The 17,470-nt window shown below is 41.6% G+C and overlaps 1 protein-coding gene across 4 annotated transcripts; it reads right to left on the bottom strand.

Moving 5' to 3' along the window:
- Positions 1–950: 950 nt before the first annotated feature.
- tlx2 (T cell leukemia homeobox 2) lies at positions 951–13,962 on the bottom strand. 4 transcript variants are annotated; one of them, XM_062393207.1, is made up of 5 exons: positions 12,809–13,962; positions 5,974–6,183; positions 5,084–5,342; positions 1,815–1,992; positions 951–1,351 (listed from the first exon to the last, which is right to left on the bottom strand). In XM_062393207.1, the coding sequence occupies exons 1-5, from the start codon at positions 13,326–13,328 to the stop codon at positions 1,340–1,342; spliced, it is 1,179 nt and encodes a 392-aa protein (XP_062249191.1). In that variant the 5' UTR covers positions 13,329–13,962; the 3' UTR covers positions 951–1,339. The 4 variants fall into 4 exon arrangements, with proteins under 4 accessions (XP_062249191.1, XP_062249190.1, XP_062249189.1 ...); XM_062393206.1 differs by having other exon boundaries at positions 1,815–1,995; positions 12,809–13,961; XM_062393205.1 differs by lacking the exon at positions 951–1,351 and having other exon boundaries at positions 1,364–1,995; positions 5,084–5,321.
- Positions 13,963–17,470: the final 3,508 nt, after the last annotated feature.

Here is a 17,470-nt window from a genome sequence, read left to right as displayed (position 1 = left end):
GATTATCACATGATCCTGGTGAAAGGATGTGGAATGAGTCAGAGAAGAACTCATCAGGTGTTGGTGCATGTTAGGAAATTCAGGAATTCTTCTCTTTTTCTTTGACATTGCAAGATTTCACCATTTCCCCCCGGGAATAATTCATGGAATCATGATATTTAAAAATATCTGGTATATTTAGGCAACTGATGTCAATAAGTGTGTTGAATTTGGTTCAGCTTTAAAGAATTTCCCAGGTAATAGATAATGACCGTCCACATTTTGAACAGCTGTAGTTCCAGATTTAAATTTACATAAAAAACCTTATAAAATGTTTTTAGCCTGAAACCCGACGGACCAGCTACAAGATGAATCGTGACCATGACACATTTGATTCAGAGCAAAAACAAATATTAGAAAAAAATCCAACCGCAGCTTCTTGTTTGCTGAGACCGATCATCTCAGTCTCGCTCAAGTTGTTTCTCACACTGTGCAAGAAGAATTGAAGCAGCTTGAGTCCTCGGTGAAGGTGTTCCACTGAAATCCCTGGAGCAAAAACATAAACACAACTTGTGTTTCACTTGGCGGCTGCACAACTTGTACTTTCTCCAGCGCTCTCATTCTAATTTGAGCTGGCATCGCTCTCGGTGCCTTTATTTACCCGGAGAGGGTTTTTTGCTGAGCACAATTGCAGCTTTTCAGGCGACGCCTCGCTTCACGTTCACACATGGGAGCTGCAGTCATCAGTTTTTATGTATAAAGAGAAATGAAGGTATTGCTCTGTCCTTTTGATGCACTCTGATGCTATCTCACCTTCGGGTGGTTATGAAACATTCGTGTGTAATCATCGCTAAATCCCACGAGGCTAACTACCTCTCTAAAATCATAAAGCATTATTGCATGGTTTTCATAATAGTGACAAACACTGTGAGGAAAGAGAGGCAAGAAAAACAACAACCCAGAAAGGTCTGTCATCTTTTCAAAAAGTCACAATATCATTTAATATAAAACACCTTTAAATTGAACATAATGAGGAAATCTTTGATCAGCAGTTCCACCGATCCACTACCACGTGACCGCTGAGGAGCTCGGCCTCGACGGCAGCCGACTTCGGCGGTACTTTCCGAGTGCACACAGAAAAGGGGTTGAAACATGCATTTACTACATTGTACAAAGTCGAAAAGCGAAAAAAAAAAACAGGAGGTCTCTTTTTTATTTTTTTGCCATTCGTGGCAGAAACGTCTCTGCCGCCTCGTGAGGGATCCGGAGGCAAAAGAGGGGGACAGTCTTGATAGGTGGGCATGTACAGAGGTGTCCATTTGTGTCCCGGCACTTAGGGGGTAAAGTGCCCTCCTCCCTTTTAGACCGTCAGCTGAAGGGAAAGCGGAAACTTGGTGTAAGGCAGGAGAATGACTCAACACATTTTAGAAAGTTACTGTAACAGCTGTTTATCTGTGAGAACCAGTGAGGCCAGTGCGGCTGCGGAGCTGTGAAGTCCACAGACTGGGTTCTGTAGCTCTGGGCAGAAACAGATAGCTGCTCTCTCTCTCTCTCTCTCTCTCTCTCTCTCCCTCTCCCTCTCTCTACACATGCTCCCCCACCATTTTGCTGGTAACGATCAATGACTGACGTCCATTCAAATGTTTCCTGTATCTATAACAATCCCATAATGCTGCTGTGCTATTTTGTCCATTCTAACTGCGGTCAACTTGATACAGACATTTCATTCCCTGCCTTATCCCCCTCTCTCTTTTCTCTGTGTCCTACGCACACACATACACACACACACACACACACGCTCACACTACAGATGCCACAGAGGTGACGGAGGTCACCTTATTGTCATCTGCCCAGGGCTGCAGGTTCTGCAGGGCGTAGAGGGAGGAGTTGTGCAGGCAGAGTGGGTCAGGCTGCAGAGGCTGGCTCAACGTCTTCTGGAAGGCTTCCTGCTGAAGCTGCAGCATCAGCCGGTTGGCCTGCTGCCGCTCTGCCTCTCGCTCCTCTGCAGTCTGTCTCCTGGGCGGACAGGGGGGGGGACAAAAAGAGAGAGGAACAGTTAGGACCTGTGTGGTGTTCATTTGCATGGGGGGAATCAATCATTGCTACATACAGCAGAACTGTTTCTTAGAGTTTGTCTCATAACATCTTAAAAGAACCGATTGTGCTTTCTTTCTTCTTTCTTCTGTCGACCAGCTAGTCTCCACTTTGGCATTTTGTCCAGCGCCATCTAGGTTTACTAAAACCTTAAGTAACTGTGTTCGGAGGAGTGGGGGGGTGGACATTGGACGGGATTAGCTGTCAATCACAAACATCAAGCTGTGATGAACACTTTAAACTATCAACACCATAAACTCGTGATGATATTTGACGCTATAAATCAAATGAGAGGTTGAAACATTTTCTTTTAAAAACCAGTGGCGTCCCCCACTGGTCATTTGAGAGAATACAGGGTTCAGAGGTTTCACAAAATGATAGTTTCACTGCATCACTAAACAAGCAGTGAGCACATGCAGCCAGTAACAGGGAATCCTAATTATAAATCATTTTCTTTTTAACGAGCCACAAGGAGACTGTCCTCAAAAACGAGCTTCTGGGAGAAGCTATTATGACCCATAGTTACATTTTATTGTATGACCTCTAGTGTCCATTGTAATCATGGCCCCAGAAGTGAAGCCAAATCATCTTGATAGCCCCCTGGTGGCTGACCGCAGTATCGGTCATAAATCACGGACCAAACAAAAAAGTTAAATTACACGTTGAAATATATATTTTCAAGTCATTTTAGGCAAAGTGTTAATTCGTTCCTGTAAGTTTGGTTTAAATTGGTTATTTGATGCTGAAAAACAGGTTGAGACGTCATTGTTTGTGTAAAATGGAGGAAGAGGAAACTCGTCACCGTCTTTGTTCACAGTCGATGGCTTTAAACATGTTATTTTATTAACCATAAGCAATTGTTTAAGCTTAACCACATGTTAATGATTGTTACCATAACTATAAAGGAGGCACTCCTGCATTATATTGGAGTAAAGGGAGAAATGTCCTGTTTGGACAATCGGGTCGGAGAGTTTTCAGACAACAAGTCAGAAAGAGCGCAGGTTGTTAATCTCTGCATTGAGTATGAGACCTCGTTTTACTAATCAATCTTTATGAAGTTAAAATGCTGACATTAAAATACCTTAACGTAGATTTTAAAAGCTATGATAAAGTCCAACTGTCAATATAAATAACTGACAGCACGATAATGTTAAGAGCATCAACGTGCAGCTGTTTAGAGTAAAAAATAACAAGAAATACAAAGGATGTTGTGTTTTTGAATGGTTATTAATGGAGGCACAGGAACCAATAAAGAAATCAAACAAACAGAAGCGGATCCAAAAAGCTAAAATCTCACACAGAATCCACAATGAAATCTGTTCCTGTTTAAATGCTGTGTGTGTTTACTGCGTGTTTGTTGAACACCTGCGCCGCTTCGCTTCGGCCCTGGGGCTACGTGACAGCTGATCAGCTTGAGTGACAGGTGCTGGCGAGGGAACGTGACTAACGCAGGGGGAGGAGGAACGGGACACTTCCAGCCTCAAGGTGAAAAGTTACATCTGTTTGTTTTCTCCTTTTCTTCTCGGCGCTCGCAGCACATGTTAACAGTAACCTACACCCCGTGTGTGGTGTCAGCGAAAAGAGAAGCACAGATGGGTGTTTCTCCCAAGATGCAACAGTGTAAATAAAGAACTGAGATAATAATCGTAGGAAAGAAAAAGGAAAAACGCGTCAAACTGCGCTTCCATTGTGATTAGAAGCAGATGAAATGCTGCTTTTGCACATAAATAGTTTTTCTAATCTACTTTCTACTCGCTAATTACATTGTTCTCTGATTTGCATGACAAGAAAAAATCTGCATCAACATATATATTATGAATTAGACCCTTTTCTGAAATTACTTTGACGTCGCTATAATAAAAACAAATCGCAATAAGCAAACAGCTGCTGTCAAAAGTCAACAACAACAACAACGTACAAATTGGCAGGAAAGAGTCGCAGGCGAGCACACCTTCTCAAACAACTCTTTCATACACGCCGAGCCTCGCATCCATTAGCCACACATTATTGTTAACAGCATTATGATAATCTCATTGGCTGCCTGTTGATTCGATCATCCTCTTGTTACGAGCGTAGTCGTCACGCAAAGACATCCCTCATGCTCGTCCCTCATCAGGTGCACACCGCAGGGAGAGGCATAAATCTCTGCTAAACTGGTGGGGGGGGGGGGCTGAAAAACGTGTTAAACCGATTCCCTGGTTCCTCGTGCGACATGTCATTCAGTCCCGGATCCAGAAAATTCACAGCTAATACGTCTCATAAGAGGGAAATCATATTTTTTTTAAAGCAATACAGGCTGTGATTGGTGTTATTTTACGTTATCAAACCAAATCTCAATGTCACCGTGTATTTAAGACATTAAATCAACCTCTAAATGTTAAATAGACGTAAACACAGTTTGGTTTTAAGTGATTTCTGTCCACATGAGATTCAAAACTAATTATAAAAAGCTTTAGGATCATTTAAACATTAAAACCCTTTATGTAATTTAGTTGGTAATGTGCCTTTGAATCATGCGTCCTGGCCCTTTAACTAAGGGCAGGGCATCGTAATCAGATTTCCTCCTCATTTACGTCCAAATGGCCATAAACAAGAGAGAGAGTGGAGTTAAGCTGTGTGTGTGTGTGTGTGTGTGTGTGTGTGTCTGTGGACTTGGCAGTCAATTCCTCCTGTGAGTGTTCCAGTATTGCTTTGGACAGCAGTTTTCTTAAAAGGCCTTTCAGGAGGCTCACAAGTGATTGTGCTTGGTCAAGCGAACTGGCCTCGACTGGCAGCTACGCTAAGCAAAATAGGTGTCGTGTTGTGCGACGCCCCGGATGTCGACCATCTTACTCCATCGAGCGTTTGGGACCCGGAGCAAAACGGTAACACTTTCACTGCTGTCGATTTATGGCACAATACCCCCCCCCCCGACCAGCCGGCCTATGAAGAATCCATCAAGACCTGTTTGTTCTGCTCGAGTCAAACTAGTGAGACACACACAGAAATGAGCTTCTGAATTGATTCTTACCGCCATTTTGTCCGTCTGTTCTGAAACCAGGTCTTGACTTGTGCGTCCGTCATCTTCAGGGCCTTGGCCAAGGTGGCGCGCTCGGCCGAGGCCAGGTACTTCTGGCGGTGGAAGCGTTTCTCCAGCTCGCAGATCTGCACCCGGCTGAAGGAGGTGCGAGGCTTTTTCCTCTTGGGCGGCGTCCGGTTCTGGTAAGGGTGGCCGATACGCCGGGTCACGGAGAAAGGCGAGAGGGCGGCTGAAAGACAGGGAGGAAAAACTTTAGGATTTATTAGACAAATAGATAGTTTGGTTTAGTTATTCATTAAAACCCTGTGTGTGTGGTGGATTAGAGCTTTAAACATTATTCATATACGTTAGTGTTATCAATAAGGTTACTGGAAGTAGTTGGGGTGATTGGACCTAAAAGGTTGAAGATTAATGTCCGTTCGTGTTCCCGGTTATTTCCATTTCTAGCCTGCAATGATCTGTGCTTCTGGAGACTGAACTTATTTCCCCTGAGCCTTTCTTTGTAAACACTCCTTTCGTTCTCCAGGCCTTGTTTGGATAAAATTATTGTCCAGTTCGTCTTAATTTCTGGAAAAAGCCGGCAGTGGTTTGTTTGTAAGAGAAGAAGGTCAACGTGATTACAACTACAAATCTCCTGCCAGGGTTTGAGAAGCAAGCAGCACAATGAGTTGTCTGGTCAGGACGTCCAAGGAGAAGACAAGAGGGACGTTTAGAACATCTGAGACTCAGAGTTAGATGATGACTCGACCTCTTATACCTTAAAGGTCATTAATAAAGTCACAACGAACGAGAGGGATGCACTCACAGATCATGTGTGACACAAATGGGTGAGGTGAGGGAGGAGGTTGAGAGGGGGAAGGGGAGCAGGGGGGTGGACTCACCTGGGCAAGCCCCCTTTGGGAAAGGATAGTCTGCTAGCAGGCCACTGCCGTCTCGCAGGTGAGCGAGCTCGGGGTAATAGCATTTAGCTAACGTCTCCACAGTGCTCCAGACTGGGACCCTGCCGATGTCTCCCTTGGGGAGATGACAGAGGGACCCGGCCCCCGGCCCCCCTGTGGCCTCTCCAATTCGGCTCTCCTCTGCCTGCTCCCCTAAAGGAAAGGGACACACAGTAAGGTCCCACATCTGGAGCACAACAGCAGTGGCGGCGGCCGCCAACGCCGCCGCCGCCGCCGGGGAGGCACCGGCGCTAAGCAGCTAATCACATGAAGGAGGCCAGAATGATGAACAGACTCTGCTTTAATGTTATTTACCACTGGTCTCTCAAGTTAGCATTTGGAGAGACTAGGCTACACAATGACATATCGCCCATTTGGAAAGAATAAGTGACGACTGCAGGTTTACAAGGATGAATAATCAGAAACAGGAAGTGAGGGTCATCTGATGACGATGTGATAAAGGTCAACACATGATTTAAAACCACTGTGATGAGTTTAAACCTCTGGAGACAACGTCAGTTATAATATCACAGACTTTCATCCTCACAACCTGAACAGTAAAGAGGAATTTCAACATACAACGGTCAAACATTTGTTATTAAAGCTTGTTTGTGTATTATAACTGTATTTTCCGCTGCTTTCTCATTGTGTCTTTTCAAAATAAGATATCGTCCATTTGAGAAAAAACTAGCATAGGTTACAACAATAAATCTAGCACAAACAAGTCGGCCAATCAGAAACAGGAGTCAATGAGAGTCGTTTTCGTGATTTAGGAGGAATTAAATTCAAACATTAAAAAAATTTTGCACACAATATCTTCCATACAACATCAAACATTTATTATTAGAGTTTGCAGCAATAACCCAGATAGTTGCTGGTCTTAAATAACAATTGCTGCTTGGTCATTGTGTCTTTTCAGAACAGTATGAATCCACATTTATGGTTTTCTCCTCTCTGAGCCTCGCTGGCCCGGTGGTTCACTTTCACATATCACTGTATCTGGGTATTAATAACAACTTATCTTCTGCATCATAAAATATCTATGAATCCTGTCTATTTTGTCAGCCATGGGTAAACAGAAGATCGATAGATGTAACCCGATCGTTTTTGGCCATAGATCCACTCCCCGGCCACATTCTCAACTTGAAGCCGAATGGAAATCAACCAAAGAAAAAAACATCTCCTCTCTGTGTGTGTCTGTGTGTGTGTCTGTGTTGTTCCTCCCCAGCAAGCTGTCGAGCCTGCTGTCTTACAGGGTGTTGATCTGTTTTTGTTTTGTCAGAAAAGCTCACCAGGAGCCAAAATTAATATGAAAACATCTGCATAGGTGTCCCCCGAGGGCCACGTGCTGCTACTGCTGCTGCTCTCAGAGTTTCAGAGACCTGAAAATTAATTTGCCACCACGACGATGACAATTTGGATTGGAGATGGAACACGAGGCCATTACGCGCTCAGCGGTCGTTTCCAGGGAGCTGCCGCCACCCCCCTGGTGGTGCTGAACACGAGCGGCAAATTGAGGCGTACACAAGCAAATGATTTGTGTCGTAAAGACAAATAGCTGCAATGTGCTGTTTACAGTAGAGGTCACATAACGTTACCTGATTGGAAAGGAGCAAAACTGATTTAACTTTTATTGTCTTTTGTCTTCTGCTGCTCATTAATGTTATTAACCTACTAATATTGTGATTACATTATTATCAGATTTCACATTATATGTTGCTCTAAAGCTTATTAATAGTTAAAAATACATATGAACAGGCATCTATGGCAGATCCAATTTATTTGATGGCCCATATGTTTGTGGATATGCATCAATATGGACTTATATTTTACAGAATAAACAATAGACAAAAAAGTTTATTTTCTATATTATTTTCAATATATTCTGTTGATTATAATAAACTGTAAAATACCAAACCTTGCATTTGGTTTGATCTTAGGAATCCTTGCCAATTTTTTTATGTACAGTCTATAATGGCAGATTAATCAGTATTGGTAATTTTCGCTCCTTCATATTAGTATCAGCACTCGCACCTACAAATCCATATCGGTCAGACTTGAATCTATATTTACACATAAGTTTATAAAGTGACAGCAGCTGTATAACTGCAGCAGCTCTCCAGCCCTCAATCGTGACCTTTCTGCTCTGCACGATTTTAAATCTCCTTCTCAGATTCTTGTGGCGACCTCTCTATGGTGTTCCTGTCGTATATACATATATATATACATTTAAACACAGTCATAGTTATTTCTGGATGACTTCTCATTGCCCCAAACACTGTGTGCAGCCTCACTGGTTCCGTGCTGGGAGCCAGCAGGCCTGCTGTGGCTCCCAGCGGCAGGTCGAGTGGAATAAATACTGCATTACACGGCTATTTCAGGCCATCTGCAGGCGGACTAATGGACCAGGCCCATACGAGCAGGTTCAGAGGCAACATGCAGCAGGAACCTGCAGCTGCAGCTTCACTTCATGTGCAGAACTCTGATCGATATCCAGAGGACGGTACGGATACTTTAGCAGTCACGTTTAATGTTGTGACTTGAGGTGTAAGACTGAGACTGTCCACTCATGAATCATGCATCAGGTTTACTTCTTTGCCATTATTATTGTAAACTGCTGTTTGTGTATATATTTATAACAACAATGATTTAAAAACCGAGCTTGAATCCAAATTAAAAACACTGCTCCTGCATCAGACCATATTCCTGCACGTATATGTATTTTAATTGTATTTTCAGCTACTTTGCCCTTAGACCTTTTCAAAAAGAGATATTCTCCATTTGTCAGTCATTGAACAACATGAATCGTAGTAGAATTTAGTATTCTTATAATATATAATATATTTATATAAAGGACTCTTCTGTCTTTACCTTCCACTATCAAAAAAATACCCAGCAAAACATTATTACATATAGGTATAATAAAATACTACAATACTAAAGGTACCGAGGAGAATTAAGGCCATACGAAAAAAACACCATAAAGGTCAGACCTCTTTAAATTTCATAATAAAAGTCCAGATTAAAATATTACAGGCAGCTTACGAAGCACATGTGTCATTGCAAAGATGATAAATTACATATTGTTTCTGCAGAGACTAAATCCAGCTAAAGAAAGAAACTGCTTCTTACATCAGTATTTTCTATAAAAGCTCCCATAATGAAATAACACTTAAATATGTTTCTTGACCATTAATAGTTTTCCTGAGCAACGTGGAAAACAGTTAAACAGCTAATGGAGCGTCTGTGTAGAGGAGACATTCACAGGCTACCGGACAATTAAATGTGTTTTAAAAAATAAATAAAGAAGAAAATAATAAATTAAAAGCCTGCCCAAAATGCTGCAAATAAAAAAAACATCACCTGAGTTTTTATTCACCTCCACGAAATTGAAGAAGCGAAAAGTGCTGTAATACTAAATCTGCTGCCTGGATAATACAATTTAACATAAGCATATCAAAAAAATAAAATGCCACCGTGGAGAATATGTTTCCCATAATAAAACCACTTATACTTAATAACACTTCTCGGTGACAGCGCCTCCCTTCCCCTCTGCGGATATTACCTCGGTAGCAATCTAATAAATATATCCGTGAAGGATTCTAAAGGGGATATTGAAATATAACATGAACATATATTGCTATTTATTACACTATACGGGACACACGGGCGGGCACGCGCAGTGTGGTGTCACAGCAGGGGGAGCAGGGGCACGTGCGGGAGCTAGGGCACGAGGGCACGAGCGGAAATAAAATCGCGTTGTTCTGCTTCCAACGCCATAAAAACTCAAACTGAGATTTAATGCGCAGAACTGCAGCTTTAATTAGGTTTTTATCGCTGCTGGGCGACATGATGCCAAGATTATTACATTAAAGTTGGACATTATCATCATCATTATTAGACCAAAATGATATAAATGATATTGTTATTATTATCCTTATTATTATTAGTCGTATTATTATAATTAATAATGGTACTTTGAATAGTCTAGCTGAATTAAACAGCCTCCTATCACTGAAGTTGCTAATGGCCTCTCGGATATGACCTATTTATCATTAATAAATATAAATACGAACTTGTCCTCACTACGACCTCATTATTTAAAATATTTTATTTTATTCTTTTGTATTTATTGATTGATTAGAATTGTAAATCATAATAGAACCGACTTCATCTTTCTCCTTCCATTTTATTAAAAAACCTGACCGAGCACAGAACTCGGCTTTAAAACAGGACTATGGCCAAAACTTTAGTTATAATAATTACACTGTGGTGGATTTGAAATTATTACAATAGTCATAATCAATTCCAAAGTAAAAGATAAAGTCACATTCATGTATCTTAAAACAGTGGCAAAAAAGAAAAATCATGCAATTCAATTAAGTTGAATAAAAATACTTTTAATTGATGTTTTTTGCTTTGTTTGCTTTCATTAAATAATATTGTGTTAATCAGTTGCGATAAACATTTTGAGTGTTGAATGATACTTCTTCTATTACTATACTACTACTACTAATAATAATAATAATAATTATAATAAAAAGCGACGTTTGGGATAATAATAAATAAAATAAAATTTAAATTAATGCATTTAGGTCCATGCGTAAAAAACAGAGGGGCTTTCCTAAACATGAGCTTTGTGGAAAACGTGTCCTATTTTTAGTTGTGGATTAAAGTGATTCCATTAACGTCCAAATCTAAATCCACCGATAAAACCTCCTGTGATGTAAAACATGAATTCAGACCATAAGCACCAGAGAGAGGGATAAGACAAATGTGAAATAACCTAAACACTAACAACACGTCCATGTTCGCTGAGATCTTTCAGAAACGTGTTCAGCTGTTTGTATTCTGCTCTGGTTTCACGTTGGAGAGAAAAACAAGAAGCAGAGACAAACGATTCAAATGTTCCATCAGGACAGACGAGGGTCGATCTGATTTACGGCCTTTTATAGAAAACAGAGCAGGCTAATTCTGGACTGAGTGTCTGTGTCTCCCTCTCTGTGTGTGTGTGTGTGTGTGTGTGTGTGTGTGTGTGTGAGAGAGCTGCAGATCTTTGGCTGATCAATACAGTGGAAAGATATAAGCTGCGAAATAATTACAGCGACACAAAGCTGAGAGAAATTAAACGAGAGGCCCTCGGTGACTATGAGTAAAATTGATAAGCCTATTTACACCGTATCTTTTTGCAGTTGACATATCGTCCCCCAGTATTTAATAATTAATCGGTGAGAAGGAACGGAATAGTGAATATTTAATGTGTACAGAGGTTGGGGGGGGGGGGGGGGAGGAGTGTGTGTGTGTGGTGTGAGGTGTGTGTGAGGTAGAGTGTGTACGTGAATGTGAAGTGTGTACGTGCATCTTCAAAACGATGAGGTCATGAGAATATAAAAATGTGGAGCACCCCCCCCCCCCTTCTCCTCTGAAATATGAATAAATAAGACCAAACATTGTGTTCTAGCTTAACTTAACATGAAGACAACAATGATAGCAAAGAATAGAATAATATGTCTAATAACATTTTACTTTTATGTTATGAGTTATTTCTCCACATGTCTTTATTTGAATTGATGCATTCTGGGAGAAATATGAGACAACAGATGGAAATGTGCATTTTGGAACAAAAAATAATCATTTATAATCTACATTAGAATCGATGTGTTCTGTCCTTAAAAACTAACAATTAATTTAAGAAAGATGATTTTTATATGTATTTTTGTGATTGTTTGGTTTTACACCAAATATACAAAAGCACATGGATAATACTAATTTACAAAAATGCTATGATTGAGTTTATAAAAACATTATGCATGTAATAATTCAAGTGGGATCATGTAACTTAGTGTCTTGTTAAAATATGTAACTATGCATATTTCTGTAGTTATGTTTATTTCTAATTTGTCATGTTTTTAGTTATTTCTTTACATTAAAAGAGGAAGTTGAAATCTAAAGGTGATTTAGAGGAATTAAATTAGGTATATTTACAGTCTATTAAGCGATTGCTTTTTATTATGGTTTTAATGGAGTTATGCTATTAACTAATATATGCTGCTGGTGGTTTTTCTTTTAACCTTTTCAAATTCAAAGAGAAATAATGACTTATATTTCGCAATATAGAAAAAATCTGAAATAAAATGTTCTTTAAGACAAGCTGTGTAATTATCCACTATAATAATAATAATAACAATAGACTTGAACGTGTCATTCACTGTTACAGTTATGACTCATCTTCCTCTTTCTCGATTGCTTCACAGAAGAAAAAAAAATCATTCATCCTCGTGAAAAAAAAAGAAAGAAAGAAAACCAGGGGAACGTCGTTATCCGTCATCTGCTGTAAATGGAGAGTGATGGTCCAATACTGATTCATCAGCGTGTCCATGTCAATCTCTGCACTCGTTCATCAGGCTGCCCTTCCAGCATAACACAAGTGACTATGTTGTGTATGTGTGTGTTTATGTGTTTGTGCATGAAGCATTCGTTCTAGATTAAAAACCCTACATGTGAAATCACCACGCTGCAGTCTGTCCTGTTCAGGCCCCAAGTTCAACTCAACCGGCCAGGAGACACTTTACAAAAAGCAAATGTCAGGAGGATCAGGACATCACAAAGTGAGCCTGCTCTGTCACGAGGAACATTTCATTCTAATCACTCATCGTCCTTCTAATCTGTGCGTAATTTGTGCGTAAAACGCCTGAAGAAGGTTTCTCCTCTGGCCAACATCTGTATTAATGACACACACTGATCATGCAGCTGTTGCAGGAGGAAACTTTCACTGTACCTGTTAGTCTCTCCTTGGCAAACCTCCTGCTGCTCTCCATCCACGGGAAGGTGAAGTTGGCCGAGTTGCCCATCCCCATACCGGGCACCGAGGCGATGCCGGGTCCGATGCCCGGCGGATGCCCTGAGGGGGGCGGATGCGGCGCGGCGGCGACGGAGGACGGAGGCGGCGGCATGGGTCTGTGCGCCGGCACCCGGATCACCCCGCCGGCGCCACCGCCCGAGTTCACGTTAACGTTCATGTTCATGTTCATGCTGACGTTCATGTTCATGTTGACGTTGTAGGAGCCGGCCAGACCCGCCGCCGCCGCCATGGAGCAGGCCGGGTTGTAGACGCTGTTGTACCCGTTGCTGTAGACGTTGGGGGCCAGCGCGTAATCCGGGTCGCCGTTGGTCCGGTTGGGCAGCATGCAGCCGCTGGACTGGTCCGAGCTGTTCAGGATCTGGTCGATCCCGAAGCTGATGGGCTCATGCTGCTGCTGGTGCGTCTGGTTCACCTCCTCGATCCCGGTGTGCTCCATAGTTCTGTCGGTTTTACGCGCGTGTCAGTATATTCACAGACGTGTGTTTGTAATCTGGCAATTCACGCCTTGGGGTGGGGGGGGGCAGAAATCACTGTTTGTGTGTTTGCTGCAGAACTGTGCGGTTGTTTCTGTCTTCGAGCATCGAGCACAGGCCTCTTCTACTCCCAGGAAACCAATAACGAGTCCGGCGCGGTCCAAAATCTGCCCATTACTTCTGTCCAGCAGCGGCATCGGGTGTTCCCTAAATTAAATGCCTATCCGTCGGGCTAAAAAAGAGCGTATCCATCCTTCACTGCGGGTTCTCTCCCCGTGAACTACACACAAGGAAACCTAACAACCGGGGGGGAAACAACAGAGGATTATCCGGAGTACTTACAGACAACAAACATCCCTGCTTTTTTTTAAGAGGGGGACGCGGTTCTCTGGAGAGACTCGAAGCGCTTTGTTCGCTCTGCTCTGGCTGAGACCATCCACGGGCAGGGGGCACGGCAGAATGCCCGCGGGCTCGTCACATCAGAGGCACAAAACCAGTGGAACCAGGAGACGCTGGGAAACGCGGCGCTGACCTCGCAGGGCTGGATGTTAATTGAAGGTGAGAGCGTTGTGCCGACTGGAGGAGCGCGATTCAGCAGGTGAGACAACCCTCTGCGTAAAAGCTGCCATTCGGTCATCCAGCCAAACCTCCCTCCCTCCCTCCCTCCCTCTCTCTCCCCCCTCCCTCCCTGCTGGTAGGACAGTTGTTTTGCTCCGATGTCTTAAAGAAACAGCAGCTTCTTTTTTTTGTCTCGTTCTTTTCTGCAGCGTTTCAGGAGCTTTAGTGCGTTTTAGTGGATCTGAGGCCTGAGACGACTCTTTTTTTATAACGATACATCATCTCTGTTATCGAGAAAGCTCACCTTTTACATCAAATTCACAGTTTGGTCTCGTGTTGAAATTGTATATTCATTAAAGTTGTATGTTCACAGGCTACATGATTTATTAATGGACTTATTACCACTAATGTACATGTGACTCGGCCTCTGTCGTTTGCTGTAGGATTATTAGAAAGCGAGATATTGACTCTGCAGGAAAAACCGATTAGCCTTCACAGACTGACCATTGAAGAACTGATCATTCAAGAATATATATTTATACATGTATAATGTTAATAAGGCATTAATAAATTATATATATATATACTGTTTACATTAAAATAAAGTGGTTTCATGTGCAGGAACCTTTAGTTAATAGATACAAAACTAATTTACACCATTCCTCGTGTCAGTTGTGACATGTTTGTACTGAACAGACCAAATATATTATTATTATCATTATTACTATTAGTAGTAGTAATAGTAGTAGTAGTAATAGTAGTAGTAGTATTACTATTAGTAGTAGTAGCAGTAGTAGCAGTTGTAGTAGTTATAGTATTAGTACTGTTATTAATATATTTATTGGGATTGTTATTATGACTATTATTATTAGAAGTAGTAGTAGTAGTAGTAGTAGTAGTAGTGGTAATAGTATTAGTATTGTTATTAAAATATTTATTGGGATTGTTATTATGACTATTATTATTAGAAGTAGTAGTAGTAGTAGTAGTAATAGTATTAGTATTGTTATTAATATATTTATTGGGATTGTTATTATGACTATTATTATTAGAAGTAGTAGTAGTGGTATTAGTAGTCCTATGAGTAGTATATGTTGTGTTTATCAGGTTTATGATGGAAATACAAGATTGATTTTGATATTTATGTGATATTTATCTTATTCTCCATCTTGTCTGACTCTTGCTGAGTTTCAGTATTTTTGTGTTGTGGTTTTCTGGGGGGTTTCTTTGTGTGTGAAACCGTTTGCAGCACAGCCCCGGTGCGGTGTTCTGGTTCGGAGCCTCACGCGGAGGCCTCTGGAGAACCCTCCACTTGATGAGCTCCGGTTTGGGATCTGGCTGCCACACAAGAGGAAGGCTCCGTGCTGCTGGACGTGGTTCGGTTTCAGAGCCTGACAGCAGGTGAGGCACCTGAAGGCAGCAGTGAAGCCCAGTGTCAGTGCAATTAAAGGATGCCACACACTCAGGGGCCCCAACGGAGCTCGTGCGAGGAGGCCCCCGGAGTTTCCTGGCACCAGAGACCAGGCACCGATATCTCGGACGCATCAGATCCTGCAGGAGGATGAACGGTGTCCCCTTGTTCTTAAAGGCGGGTTACGTCAGTAGTACAGTACAGACAATACCAGACATGATCCGTTCTTGCGTGTGCGTATCCGTGTATGTGCGCGCCAGACTGAAGCAATAAGCTGTTGCACTGTTACGCACAATGAAGCAATAAATCCAGTGATATTGACGGAAGTGTGTGCAGCGTATAGAGGCCTGATTTAAACCCACTGGTAGATAGATAGATAGATAGAGAGAGAGAGAGAGAGAGAGAGAGAGAGAGAGAGAGAGAGATAGATAGATAGATAGATAGATAGATAGATAGATAGATAGATAGATAGATAGATAGATAGATAGATAGATAGATAGATAGATAGATAGATAGATAGATGGATAGATGGATAGACAGATAGATGATAGATGGATGGATGGATGGCTGGATGGATGGATGGATAATTAAACCGATGGACAGTAACTGGAGTCGGATCCAGATGTGAACCGCGGATGGTTTAACCTTTTCGCGCCCGGAGCGACGACGCGCGTCGCCGGGGTCTCAATTCAATAAAGGTGAAAAATGGCTCATAATAAAAGCGCGACACGGGGAAAAACGAATTTAATATATCACCGTTTTATTACGCACTTATTTCACTTTCTGTGCGAATAAAGATATCTCTCAACTGCACGAGGTGGCTAGAGGGAAGCATAAAAATCAATTGTGTGAATTCAGGGCCATATCAATAACGGTGCGGGGACGGGAGTGTGCGCGGCTGCTATTAAGGCCTGTTTATATTTGCGCGTTGCAGGGAAATGAATAGGGACGAGAGGACGCGCCGAGCCGCGGATCAGTTTACTGACAACGTAATTGGCCGTTTATGCAAAACCGTGAAGATGGACGAGCAGGAAGCGGAGACACAACGCGAGGGAGGCTCTGCAGGACAGCGCGTCTCTGACAGGGAGAAGTCAGCTGCTCCACAGAACCACTGTAACCAGTTTACACCGTGACTGGCAGGGATCACGCACCGGGACACACGTGCACACCAACAGGAACAGGAGTCTATAGATGAATGTGTAATGCGTTGTGTTGTTATATTCTGTCGTGCTCCATAATGTTGGAGGTTTCATGGGCTTCTTGTTTTTATTTTTGCTCTTGGAAAAACACTTTGTGGTTGAGTTTGAAAAGTGCTTTATAATAAAATGTTATTATTCTATTTATTATTAATAATAAGAAATAACTGCAGGGTTTTAGTATAACACAACACACAACCATCTCTGTCTTATTGTACTGAGCTGCACTTTATACCGTAACTTATATTTATAATGGTCATATTCCTAGTTGTTGATGACATTATGTATTCCCATTGTATTCCATAACATAGAAGACAATACAATTTGATTATTGCTTTTTTATTTATTTAAAGGCCAAAATAATTTAAAGTTTAAGAGTTTTAAATGGTGTTTTTAAGGTTTATTTATGTATGTGAATAGTTTGATGTCACATGGTTTTTGAAGGTGTCCTGAGCTGCAGCTTCAAACCAACTGTGCATTAATTCCATATAAGCAGGTAAAATGATGATTATTTATAAATATATATATACTTCTATAGATGTGAAAGTAAAATATTCATTTGTCAACACAATGTGAATCTGTCTTTACCGGTTCTCACTACAAAAGTTGGTTTTATTACTGTTTTAGATTTGATCAATTTGCTGATTCAGGTTATTTCTTATATTTGTACCCAGGGCTGGAATTTTTTTTTTTGAATTACCCAACATGTGATATTTCTTTAAATATCCGTGTTGAATTTTGGTCTAAACTAAAAATAACCCCTCCAGGTCACATCGCGAGGCACATGTTGTGCTCATGTGAGTCGAGGCCCTGCATGTGCACGATGGGAGGATCTCTGGCAAACATGCTGTTCATCTGAAAACCTCCTATCATCAGGAGCAATATCCCAGTCGTCTTCATTGAGGCTGACAACCGGAGCTTCGACTCAGTGACGAGCAGA

Source organism: Platichthys flesus, chromosome 8 (genome assembly GCF_949316205.1).
Source record: "Platichthys flesus chromosome 8, fPlaFle2.1, whole genome shotgun sequence".
NCBI lineage: Eukaryota > Metazoa > Chordata > Actinopteri > Pleuronectiformes > Pleuronectidae > Platichthys > Platichthys flesus.
Note: the sequence above shows the minus strand (reverse complement) of the source record. Positions and strands in the feature narration are given on the sequence as shown.